The sequence below is a fragment of the Acipenser ruthenus genome, chromosome 17 (assembly GCF_902713425.1).
Source record: "Acipenser ruthenus chromosome 17, fAciRut3.2 maternal haplotype, whole genome shotgun sequence".
NCBI classification, from domain to species: Eukaryota; Metazoa; Chordata; class Actinopteri; order Acipenseriformes; family Acipenseridae; genus Acipenser; species Acipenser ruthenus.
Window position 1 is genome coordinate 32,384,538 of NC_081205.1, and position 13,734 is coordinate 32,398,271.

Genomic DNA, 13,734 nt, shown 5'->3' on the forward strand with positions numbered 1-13,734 from the left:
CAGCATACGCGCCCGTGTGTTTTAAACAGCACAGCCCTGGATCAGCCTGTGTGTTTTAAACAGCACAGTCCTGGATCAGCCTGTGTCTTTTAAACAGCACAGTCCTGGAGCAGCATGCGCGCCCGTGTGTTTTAAACAGCACAGCCCTGGATCAGCCTGTGTGTTTTAAACAGCACAGTCCTGGATCAGCCCGTGTGTTTTAAACAGCACAGTCCTGGATCAGCACGCGTGCCCGTGTGTTTTATACAGCACAGCCCTGGATCAGCCCATGTGTTTTAAACAGCACAGCCCTGGGTCAGCACACGCGCCTGTGTGTTTTAAACAGCACAGTCCTGGATCAGCCAGGGTGTTTTAAAGCAGTCGGCTCTTCCTGAATCAGAAGCCGGCCTGCAGCCAGGCTAACGCCAAGTATGCCTTTCCTTATGCATACATGCCAACAGTCCCTATATGGTCGGGACAGTCCCGATTTCCTAGCAAATGTCCCGCGTCCCGATGCATAGGAAGAAAGCCCCGATATTTACCCATACAAAGTAGAGTTAGTGAAAATGACGCTGTGCTCTTTGTGCGGCGAACATATCTGCTGATCACTAACTTACACAAAGGTAAGAACGCTTCATTATGTCTATTTTTACTGTCATGATGGTCGTGTCGTGTTGAGTTGGGGGGGGATACGTCTATTATATGATAATGAGTGTTTTTTGCGTATGACTCCTCCCATGTGTATGATGCTTATGACGCCCCCCCCCACCCCCCCCCCCCCCCGGAGACGAGCGTCCCCCTGAACAGTTTCCAAATGTTGGCAAGTATGCCTTATCTCGTCACAGAAACTGCTGTACCATCTCCGAGCAACAATCAGTATATGTAATTGCATGTTATATATTTAATAACGAGGAGAGGCACATTTAATCAAAAGAGGATTTTAAACTGTCGGCAGCAATCGGATATTATAATGGTACTAAAAGTGACAGATGGATGCAGATGCAAAGGTTTGTGCTACAATGTACATGACCCACATTCCCCTGGGTGGGTATCTCAGTCTGCTCATCAGGTGCACCCTTCCTGTCTGTGCTTCCTGCATGGGCATCGTGCCCTAAGAGGCAGGGAGGTCACACGCCGGGGCGAGCTACTCCTTGCAGCAGCAGCTGACATTTCTGCAAGGCCTATCTAGAAATCATCCAGAAAACAAAAGAAAAGTGAAAAAAGCAGAAGAGGTTATAAAACCTTCAAAATGTTATTCTGTGTTCTTCCTCTTATACACACACACACACACACAAAAGATCATACATCATCGTGGGATATGCCCGGAGTATACAGAACATCATATAGGAGAATTAAAAGAAAAAAGAAAAATAAATAGAATAATGTTTTTTCAATGCCAGAGAGACACCAGTGGCACTGCTATAAATGCTGCCATTACTCCTATGATCAGTAGAGCATAAGAGGCAATGACAGAACAGATCCTGTACCTGTCAACTCAGAGTTGTGCGCCATTTCAGTATACAGGAACTACAACTACTGCAAACTTTTCTTTTTATCTCGGGGAGTATTTATAACAGTCAGACTTGAATAAAACGGGAGGAGACAATGCAGGAAAACAAATGCAGAAAGAGCAAAGATGATGGAAATCACACAGGTGAGTTCAGAAGTGCACTGCTGGCAAATCGAATGCAGCCAGCTGGGTATAATCGCAAGCAATAGACTGGCTTGTTTCGTAACTGGGACATTTGTACAGCCTTGATGCAGGACAAAGCCTGAGAACTGAACAAACAGCTGGGGCAACCAAGCTGATATTTAAACAGAACTGCACGACCTGGAGGAGGGGGAGGGGGAGGAGGGGGACACAGCCACGTTCGTTACAAGACAAACAAGGCGATGTTTGATTATGTCGACACCTAGAAAGGCTTGATGAAGCAATATTAGGACATTCAACCCTTTTTACGGTCTTGTGCAAAGCTTTGGGGCTCTCTGGATATGGGTCTTAATGTGAGTGGGATAAAGAGAAAGAGCTGTGCTGTTAGAATCCTTGTTCATGAGGTGCTATACAATTTAAAACGCACAAATACACTTGATGCCCCAATGTGCACACACAATAATGGAGATACAAAACAAATTTCGAGAAGGTTTGCTGAGGGCAATGCAGCTTGAATGAATCAGAATGCACTGAGTAAGCCACCGCAGGCAACTTTACCCAGCATATTTAATTCTTCAAGTCCCCCAGTCACCCAGCCATACAATTCACTGGCCTTTTCACTGGGGCGGTCTAGAAAGCATTGTCACGGAGACAAGCTATCATGATGAGGAAATTAGGTTGAATATCACACTGACAGCACAGAACAAGGTGGATGCTAGATCCTGCTCTCCTGTAGTGTGGTACAGGCATAAGGAAACAAACACAACAAAGATGTTTTGCAAAAAACACCCAATTCTCCAGATTGAAATGCTCAGGAGAGTCAATGGCAGTTTTACGTTGTGGGTAACTCCACTGATGAGTTCCACTGTTTCAGTGAATGTTTATTTGTGATAAAGCTACGGTGCCCACACGCTGTACTAAAAAAAAAAAAAATAAATAAATAAAAACTTTAAAAGCCTGGTGTAGTACTTTGTGTGCATATCATGCACAGTTGCTCCAGGGATTGTGCTGAAATGAAAGCAAAGGAACTAAAGTATCTAAAGTTCTCTCAGACAGAGAGAACTTTAGATACTGATAACAAACACTGCCTGTGCTTGCATTAACGTGCAAGTGTCTGCTGAGCCTCAACGGCAATCGAGTCTTCGGTGGTACAAGACGCTGTTGAATTTGAAGTCGGGCTTCTGAAGCTTCTGCTTTATTATTTTCATAAAAGATAAGAAGAGGGGGAAAAGTGTACAAACTGTTGATGGAAGTAGAAGTATTGCTGTCCTAGGAACGTGCTACAGCACTTCAACGCAGTGTTCATTTTTCTTATTATGACACATACAAATGGGAATTGGATTTTAAAAACAGCAAACTTAAAGAGTTTGCTGAAGGCAACAAAATAATATGCAAATACATTTATCCAAAATAACTAGGACAATGCAGAAAAAAGCCATCTGATGGAAATCCTATTAATACACTCAGTTTGAAAGCGTTCTTTTCTTTTAAGCACACAAAGCAATCTGTGCGCAAACGGAGTTCGGATTAACCCAAAAGTTGCCTTGACCTATATACGGCACCTCTTGTCTGTGCCACCGATATATTGTTCGTGCCCTGCTGGTAACTCCCCCAGAGATCTCCATGGAAACGAGCGGTGTAGTTTACGCTGCTGTCCAGGTAAAACATCCTTGCTAAGCAAACAGAAGCATTGCATTTGATTACTGGTTTGTGAGAGTTCAATCAGGTGGAAGCATCATCTCAGGAAATTGGGCAATGCTAGAACAGGGGTTCAAACATGCGTGTTATTTCATCTGGCTTTGCTTTTGTACCTCTCATTATACACCGTGGAGATTTGAGTAGAGTTATACTAGATATAACCCTCTTCTTAACCAATACACTGCCCGATTTCAATTAACTCTCCTTTTCAACTTCACTGGGTCTATTCAAATCGACGTGAACGTGTTTAAATAATGAATAAAGGGCCCAAGGTTATGAAGGCCTTGCATCAAGCAGTGCATGTTAGTCTCCAGTTTATTTCTGACAGTAAACATGTAAATGGCGGCTGCATTCAGATCCGCCCCTGTAATTCAACTTTAAGAAGCTAAATTAGTTCATTCAATAGAGTGATGCAAAACTTTTGGCCTGAGCTGTACACACGTCTTTATGGTGTGATCTAGTCCACCACTAAGCCACTCTGACATACATTTGCTCAGCTCAGGGAGTTTCTGTGGAATTGCCAGACGTGATGTTATCTCAGATTATGTGCTGCCATCTTAGTTTACATACTATGTCACCCACTTAGCAGCTAATCTATGCTGGCCTGGTTTCACCCACTGACACAGATCTGGGGTTGGCATGAAAACATAATCTAACACACAGTTGAGTGTATAGGGGTGGAAATGAGACTCCTATTAACAGAAAATTGATAACACCTTTAAATGTAAAACAAGGAAATTCATCTACTGGTAAGCTGTATATATATATATATATATATATATATATATATATATATATATATATATATATATATATATATATATATATATATACAGTATATATATATATATATATATATATATATATATATATATATATATATATATATATATATATATATATATATATATATATGACCAATTAAAAGGTAATTTGTCTTCCGCATAACTGATGGGACACCTGTGTTTCCCTCTCTTCAACAGAGCAGGAACTGGAACAGCAAGCCACACAGACACACCACACCACAGGCCAACGAGATTACTACAGGCTGGGGCTCTCGAGCCTGCTCTCATTCACGGCTCACAAGCCAGCCTACCGGAATCACAGTTTGGTTTAAAAAAAGAAAAATAAGAAAGAATCAGTTGTTTTCGATTTGGGAAATAAGAGCTGTAAATGGATGTTAAGCCAAGCAAAAAAGAGCTATTTATATGATAATTAAGAATGAACACACTCCAGTAACCATAGTTATATACCTATTCATGGGCCTTGATGCAAACAGAACAGGCAAGTTTAACACTGCCTGCTTTGTTTTTCTCTCACTAATACAGGAGCACAGTCAGGATTAACAACACATTCAAGGACAGCAGCTCAGGGTAACAACAATATCCCATGCTTTTGATTTTTTTATTTCTAATAAGATTTTGTTGACATTTTCCAGACGTTTTATTTTCACCTTGACTGCAATAGCACAGCAAGTTTGAGAACAACCAGCAAAGAAACATGGTTTTCTGTCCCTTCCTCTGCTACACATATTAAAACTCGCTTTCCATGCAGGGTGCTAATGCATGTACCATAAAAAGGTACAGGAAATCAAGTGCTATCAATGGGTTTCATTCATGTCAGAGCACCATCACACATTCCTGGTACTGATCGAGGGGTGGAAATAAGGCTCCCATTGCATAGTAGTTTGTGTATTCCTGGTTTTACTATGAGTTTAATAAGACACACCTGAGCTTATACACTGTGGCTAATCAAGCTGGCAATAAAACCTGGAACAGGTGACCCTGCTGTGGTTGACCTGAAAACGGTTGATCTTAACAAAAGCCTGTTCTTACCAAAGTACTCCTCGGAGGGAGGGTGCTCCATGTCGTACAGCATCTTCTTGGTGAGGCGTTCGAGTTCATCCTCGGGTCGGGCTGCTGTGGCATGGCTGGGAACAGGGCCAGGGGGCATGGGGGGCATGGAACCACCCTGAAGAACACAGAACAAATACAAGCATGTCAGTGACATCAGCTCTGCAGGCTTTATCCCAATTGCACAGATGTACGGCCATATGCATTCCCACCGGGGTTAAAACACAGCAGGGTTACTGATGTGCCATGCAGGCTCAAGAAAGGGACTAAAATTAAAACAAAATGCACAGAAATGAGATCTTGTACTCTATTAGTACAGACTGGCGCAAAGTGGAGCTTTGTTTCTGCTACTGGTGGCTTCTTCAATAGCTGTGGTGGTTGTGGTGGTGCTAAAAATACAAAACACAAAAAAAGAAGATAAAAACCTGCTGGGTCCACATCTTGCTTATTACATCAAACATCTGCTAGGCAGCAGGGCTCACACTGTTCTCTTACCAAACAGTTTCAGCAAACAGAAGCTACCAGACAACCATCAAGACAGGAAAGTATTTCAAACCCAGGGATGCACCATACAATATGTAAGATATACAATATGCAGACCGGCGTACATCCATCCAGACAACCACGCATTGAAGAGAAAATACAAATAAAAATGATAAAGCAGCTGCAGTCAAAACTTCAATTTCTTGGTTCTACTTACAGCCTGAGATAAAAAAAAAAATCCAGCGACACTTAAATTAAATTTAGGTTTAACGAACAACCCCCTCTGTGTGTGACCTGGTTACTGGGGCAGAGAGCACAGACTGTACCTTTGAGCCTTCTATTCCCTGCCTAATAAAACGCAATGCCGTCTCAACATGTTACAATGGCTGCATTAGAAAAAAAAGAAAAAAGCACAGAACTTTATGTTTACGACAGTTGCCCCTCAGCATTCAAATGAGTCCGGTTTAACCCCTATGGAGACAGGAGGCCAATTATAACAGATCCATTTCAAGCCTATGGCACTGTCCTGGGACTAAGCTTACCCCTTCCTTTCTTCCTACGATTAGCTGCAGCTAAATGAACAAATATGAAGGATGAAATATGAGAGAGGATCTGTGTGCAGGTTTCATTCAGAAAGTCTAATTCAGAAAGATCATAGACAACACCCTGAATTACAGTACAGTGCTACAAACTGAACTGAATAGTTGGAGCCGACCATTCAGTAAAGGAGAATGGCATATTTCCGTATGCTACATGATAACGGAATTCATGATTTAGAGAGCGGACCGTGCTTACAGAAAATATCCCTCTCGATGCCTGCAGCAGCAGAGCATTTCATCAGAAGAGAGCTGTGACGGAGAGCCCTTCTGAACACACTCCGACTCAGATCAGCTCCTCAGCACATTCTTGATCTTACAAACAGACTTCCTATACAGCAAGCGGTCTGAAAAGCATAAAGAAAATCTTAATAAAGAAACTAGACAAACACAACTTCCTTTTAATGGCAATATATGTGCAAACTACTGTAAACAAGCTGCTAGAAAACTCTATATATACACTATACTTGAAACCAGAGTACAATACTGGACCTGACATTGGCTTTAATTAAACACATACAGAGATGCATCATAACATCAGTTCAGTTTTTCTGTCAAGTATATCCCTCTTCTTTACTTAATTAAGAGCTTACCAAATGTTAGTGGAATATTCTTGCTGATGAAGGGGTTATTAACTGAATTGCACCGTAGACCTGGGTTAGGGTTAGGGTTAGGGTTTCTTTTGTTTGTAGGACTCAAGGTGGGAGATGAAAGGACTTGGCAGAGGATAATCCAGTAAATTAGGGGTTTGCCTTGGAAACCAGCATCTTCTGTTCTAACTGCTGGGCAACTCTCTTCAGCTTTTAGCCCAAACTCTGTGATATGCAAACTGGGAAACACTTAGCACTGGGAACTGGGAAACAATTAGCAAGCTCGCTAATCAAGTTAAACACAGTGAATCAGGCCCTGCTGGAAGCAACGCACTGGCTCTGACTTGGAGCAGTGCCACCTGATTCTCCTCGTACTTCCACGTCGGGTCTGTGGCACATTTCTTTTACATATTTAAGCAGCAGCTGTGCAGAGCGAAGACTCTTGCATAACCTGGCACAGCGTATGGTGCATTGCATCCAGTGCACTGAGCATTTAATGATCTGGTTCAACAGAGTGGGTTTTCAGATTCTTTTAAATCTCTTGAAGTCCCTCTTGAGAAACATTCCTCTACATCTCGTTTTGCTCTAACAGGGAGATCCGTTTTTCAGATGATGGGTTACCCGAAAATTATTACAAAGTAAAACCTTGTTAACAAAATATGCACTCTCTTTCTTCTTCCAGGAAATACGATTTAAAACAAGTATGTCAGTATAAAATTAGAGTCATCAGTATCATGAAAAAAAGAGATCTACAAGATCTGCATGTAGCTTTCAAAATGTGCCTCTCTTTATAATCCCATATTAAATGCCTATTCATGATGACACAATCTCCGCATCACTTCACATGAATCCCATGTTAATTCCAAACATACATTAATTACATTTGAATTCCTGGCACTTACAAATTAGAAAGCCAACTGATAGACACAACGCATCCAGCTTGATCAAAGAACGCAACCTTAAACATATTTATTTACCTGGGTTTTGTGTTGCCATTAGTATCACAATATGAAAATTCACCAAAAAACAATATACACAGCTATGCAAGGATAGCAAACAGCCAGCTCTCCAAGCTCCAATAAACACATTGCACAAAGATGTTTTAATTCAATAAAGATAATCACCAGAAAGCGTGTTTGTCTGATACAGTTTTAATTAGATGTCATCACTTCTTTCCAGTTCACTGGTATGCAGCACATCTGAGCATTGATTGCTGTGTGGGCTGCACTTTAACTGCGCTGAAGGGAATTCATATTTTTCTGAGTTTGTTATCAATTCCATTCCCATTTCACTTCAAAAAGCTTATTAAAGTTTACAGATACATTCACTGGGGATTATGTCAAAAGGACATTCAGGGTGAGAATACAAGCCCAGCCCTGTGCGGAGGAGAGGATGGGGATGCTGCCAAACAAATCAATCAAACAACACCCTTCAAGTTCTCTGCAATGGCAAACTGCACTGCAATAAATCTGCAGAATACACCCATTCTAGAACAACAGCTTTCAGAACTATCCAACACCATGGGCTTGATTCTCAACGTTCTTCACTCCAAATCTTCAGCAGCAGTTTATATATAGTTACTAACCCAGCCATGCATAACTCAGGCTTGCAAGTGGTTCTAAGGGCTTGTAACATTTTGTTCTTATTTGTATTAGTATTATAATCGGTGTTCTTTTCCACCTGTGTTTTTTTTTTATGGACACTCTTGTTATGTGGCTGTGTGTGATCCAGGTCAATGCTGTTAAAGGACACAGAGGAATATGTATGCGGTGTCTAGATCCATACTGGAAGATGGTACAATCACTGCTGAGCATGTGCACTGCTTAGCAAGCAAGCACACAGGGCATGCTAAAAGAACAAAGCCATCGAACTGCATGACACCTGAGTCACAATTGCTACGAAGCACAAATCTAGTTGGAGCTCCTTCATTGTAGCTTAGCGCCCTGCAACACTGCACTGGGTCTCAACCCAACCCTGATATGAAGCAGCTCTCCAATGGACAGCTTCAGGTAAACATTTTGCTCAAAGATTAAAGCTTTCCTATTGTCTCGACACTATCACAGTACCGAGAACGATGTGTATCCCATCAGTCACCCAGAGGTAAGCCTCCCTTCCCTTGCAACTAAAGTAAAAGTTATATTGATTGGTACTGACACAATCCTCATGCCCTGTCCAGCGCAACGACTTCAGGAAAATGGATTAGTGCTGCATGCGACTTCACAGTTTGCTTAAAGAGAGGAACACTAATATTGCAGCACTGCATGAGAACTGCCTGTCTGACTGAAGGGGCTGTTGCTGACCTCGAAATGCCTTTGGGTTGCGCAATCTATAATAATCCCTGTCAAATGACAGCCAAGCCCAGTAATTACAGAACTCCTTGACAACCTCTGCCTCCCTGAAATGTAGGATGTCACAGGATTAACGATTAATTCAAATAAAATCAGAACCCCTTTCTTTATTTGAGAAAAAAATTGAATTCAGAAATCCACTGCTTCAAAATGAAGTCCTAGCACTGGATGCTGCCAGCTCAGCATATCGTTTAGGAAAAAAAAAAAAAAAAAAAAAAAAAGAAAAAATCAGAAGACAAAAAAAAAAACAATCTAGACGGAAATAACAACCTGTTAAGAAAAGCTACATCATCGGCATTAGCCAGCACACTGAAGGGGAAAAAACAACCTGGTCCAACTTGGCAAGGCTGAGCTGTAAACAGATCAAACTTTAGAACAGTGCTTGAGAGCGGTGCAAGCAAGCTGTGGTAATGAAGCACGAGGTTAATACAAAAATAATACAAAACTAACAAACAAACAAACAGAACAGGATGCACTGTTCAACTTTCAGTTCCAATTCACTGTGGCTCAACAAGACTGAAATCCCGATTGTTACATCATGCCAAATGCTGTGTGAGCTGCTTCCAAAGAACTATGCTCTGTAATGTGCTTACCTCCAGATAGTGTTCGTACAGTACTAGTGTAAGAAATTCAAAATCCATTCCCCCTTCATTAAAGGAATAGCACACAAAATGTATCCCATTCATTGTTTCTTTTTCTACCTGGACAAATGCCCACACTGGAATGCGTCAACGAAAAATACCTGGTGAGACCTAAATGTTGAAAAAGAGCATTATTACTGTAAAGTTCTGGAAAACATAGAAACACTGAACCAGTTAAGGATTGATGCCGGTGGGCTTTTCTCATGCATAATAAACTGGAAAGTATCAAAAGTAAAATAAGTAGTTGGTGCCAGTCAGACTTAAACCTACAGGGGGGGGGGGCCCTCGGACTGGGTTTCCAATATCCTGGCAATGCAAATCTTCTATTGCCTGCACTAACACAGGGCAATATATTACCTCGGAATTACTGCAGCAGCTCCCCACAGCCCAGCGAATGCACCATATGGCTTGGAAGAATGCACTACAATCAAGGGTGTGCAAAAAGTTGTAGACAAGTACTATGCATCAAAGCAGGTATCTTGTATTATTATTATGAATATCAATTTTAGTACAGTGCTCAACTCTCATGAGTCAATAAAACCAGGAAAGGCAGGGGAAATGATAGCAGGTCATGCAACACCAATTTAAGACAGATAGATGTGAATTTAATCTTAAAGATTTGCTTGAGCCCGGTGTTGAAATCCGAGAGAGTAACAACATGCCTCCCATCAATTTGTACACGATAAGCAAACATGTCTGCAATCAGCTGTGTGCTTGGTTTCCACTGACAACCACTTGCTCTGATCTTACTAGAATATGTGTTTTTTTTTTTTTTTTTTTAGAAAGTACTGTTGACAGCAATCTGTAAGACACTTTACAATACCATACATCATGTACGTATGTATGTCTGTACGCATGCTTCTAAAAGTTTACCATGGTATTTTTGCAGCTTTACCATGCATTTACTGTAGTTTGCCATGTTTATTATTGTGCTTTATCAGACCTTGCTATTTTTTATGATGCTTACCCATGCTTTATTACACGTTGCTATGCTTTTACTATGGTAAACGTTTCTAAAGTATGTATGAGTATGGATGTGTGAAACCAGACACAGCCTGGGCAAAAAGAAACACGGTGGAAACAGGAGGCCTCTGCAGCACCCTGCTTTAGTGCAGACAAATATATATTTGGCAGCTTCTCCCACAAATATTCACACGCTGACACAGAAATGAAGAGTCTGAGGGAGTAATGAGCGAGAACAACCCTGTCCAGTTTACTATCTTGTTTTCTCTGCTGATGACATGTTCTCCCCTTAGGCCCTGAAATGCAAAGGATGTTTCACTCAGGTGCGAACAAGTTCAGTAACCCAGGGCTTTTCTTTCCAACCGTTTTATTTTGGAATATGTGAACCCAGCCCAGTATTAAATGTATTGGTGCCTTACAGAAAATCTACATTGAAAAGACCATTGATATTAACTCTTACTGAACAGTTTAAAAACCTCCTTTCCTTGTACGCATCACGTTGATTTCTTTCCTTCTTTTTCCTTCTTTCAACAGATTTTTCTGATTAAACTGTTTGGATTGTCCCACAGGAAGTTGCTGCAATCACTTGGTAACCTTAAATAGCTCCATATGCAGTTATGTGCTTGCTCTCTCAGCGACTGCAGTGAGATGATATTCATTCTGCTCTGATTAGGATCAAATGCTGTCTTCCTGTTTATTATGCTAACTGTATGCCTTCCTGATTAGTGCAGCTTGAGCTTGTTACATTATGTACTGCAGCTTCTTAACGGACCACTGACATTGTTGCTAACATGCTATAAAACAGTTTGTTTTTTATCCCTCAGTATTTCACCGACATATTTGGTTTTGACTTCCTGTTGACATTAACAAGATGACAAAATGCAAGAAAAAATGTGAGGGAAAGCTAAGGACACTGTAACAAAAAAATACATTCAAATGCAGCTTTCTAATCCAACATCTTAACAATGAGATTGCTGGGCTTAATAGTTTACTCCTGCCACACTAAAGAGGATAATTCCCGAGTCAGACAGGGACCGGTATACCTAGGCTTGATAAAAAAACAACACTGAAAATTCACTGGGGTTTTGAAACAGAAGCCACGGCTCGTCAGAGAAATGAAATCAGACGGTGTAAACCCCAAAAGAAAAGCAGATGTAAAACATTCAGAAAGGTTAAAAAAAGGCTGCATAGCTTTTTTTTAAGGAAACTGAACCTTAAGGCTTTGTTAATCACCCTGCCTCAATTTACTAGAAATGTGCTTTAAAGAAATGAGAACTCAGGCCGGTATTACCTGCCAAGTTGCATGCCTGTGCACTGAAGTTCCCTCTATAATGGAATCTAACTTAAATAAAAACAAAGATGAACGGAACTTGAAAAGTTCCTTCAAGTTCAGTCTTTAAAAGAAGTACTGTTACTGTATCTGCTAATCCAGTCCCAGCTATCTAGAGAATATTTCAGAAAATGTCAAGTGAATGAATGTTACGAATGCAATTAACAATGAATGTTAATTTGAACATCTGGTCCTAGTCACAAGACTTTAACACACACATGAGAATAAGTTTGTACTTCATTTATCAAAATGGACAAACAAATTATTAAATAAAGAAATAATTGAACTTTTGTGAATGATGCACAATTTGTTGCATCAATTATTTGCAAAAGGTGTAAAAAGTTGATTTCCAGGACAAAATGACACCTTGGATTTCTTTGCAGAACCTGTTGATTTTAGGTAGGAAACCTAAATCAGTGGGAATCTGGGCCATTGGACCTGTAATAGTAAGGTGCCCTAGGAATGATATCAATTGAGAGTAAATAAAAAAACAACATATCAACTGGTATCTTCCCAAGGATTTAAACAGTGTAGCAAGCGGCTTCAGATCTTACCTTCTGCTGCATTCCCGGGGGAGCTCCATACTGTGCCATGGGTGTTGGGGCCATGGTTGGTGGCGGGTCGGTGATGTATGTCTTCCTGGGCCCTGGAGGCTGATATCCTGGGCCAGTGGTGGGAGCGGTGGGATAAGCTGGCTCTGGTCTCCAGGTGTTCTGAGCTCCGTAGGCAGCGCCTTGACCAGCTCCTCCAGGGTACTGGGGCTCATAGTAAGCCCTTGGAGGAGGAGGAGCGTGGCTGGCCATGGGTTCGGGCTGGCGTGGTGGCTGCGGGGGGCCGTACGCAAAATCAAGACTGCGGGGCTGGGCAGGCATGTACTGGACCGGGCCGGGGGATCGAGATGGTTGTTGGGGATACTGCTGATTATAGGCCGGGGATAAGCCCTGCGGCCCCGGGGGCACGTAATGAGGACTGGGCTGGGCGCTCTTCATCTGCACATTGAAGGTCGGACGGCTGGGAGTGGAGGCTGTGGTGTAGGAGGCAGGGACAGGCTGAGGCATGGACTGCGGTTTGGGCACTGGGATGCCAGCAGCAGGAGCAGCAGCAGCAGGAGCAGCAGCAGGCTGGGGCTTGGTGGCAGATTTCTTGGTGGCCGTCAGGGGCGGCTGGGTCGGGATCACCATGCGCTTGTGTCCAGTGACGGGAGTGGATAACGTTGAGGTGTTTGACAAGGTTCCTCCGTAGTTCTGGAAAAGAAAAGAAAAAGAAAAAGCTCATTGAGGATATGCAGAGGGGAAACAATCAAGGGTTAAGGCTTTTAGAGAATACACAGAGAACATGAAAGATCTGAACCAGAAAGCAGCAGACATGTTAAAACAGACCATGGGTGTTCTACTTTACAACTCATTTAAAGATTCATTAAACCTTACAAGCAAAATAAAAGTGCAAGCTATTAAAACTGCACACAGCTGTGGCTCAGTTAAAGAGCCCTTTATACCATCACAAAGGCGATGGGAAGCAAGCTGCTGTTTCAACTCCAGCTTTTTTTTAAATGATTGCTCAACTGGCCGTCAGGAGAGTAATTTGTGACTAAACAGAACCCCA

At 41.8% G+C, this 13,734-nt stretch overlaps 1 protein-coding gene across 6 annotated transcripts in view; it reads right to left on the reverse strand.

Annotated features, from left to right (window-relative positions):
* The window catches only part of LOC117423634 (lipoma-preferred partner homolog), a 113,970-nt gene that overhangs the window by 16,298 nt on the left and 83,938 nt on the right, over window positions 1-13,734 (reverse strand). For all 6 annotated transcript variants that reach the window (XM_034039700.3, XM_034039695.3, XM_034039699.3 and 3 more), the window contains 2 exons: window positions 12,687-13,376; window positions 5,164-5,299 (listed from right to left, as the gene is read on the reverse strand). In XM_034039700.3, the coding sequence (XP_033895591.1) occupies window positions 5,164-5,299; window positions 12,687-13,376 (826 nt within the window). The remainder of the gene's footprint in view (window positions 1-5,163; window positions 5,300-12,686; window positions 13,377-13,734) is intronic.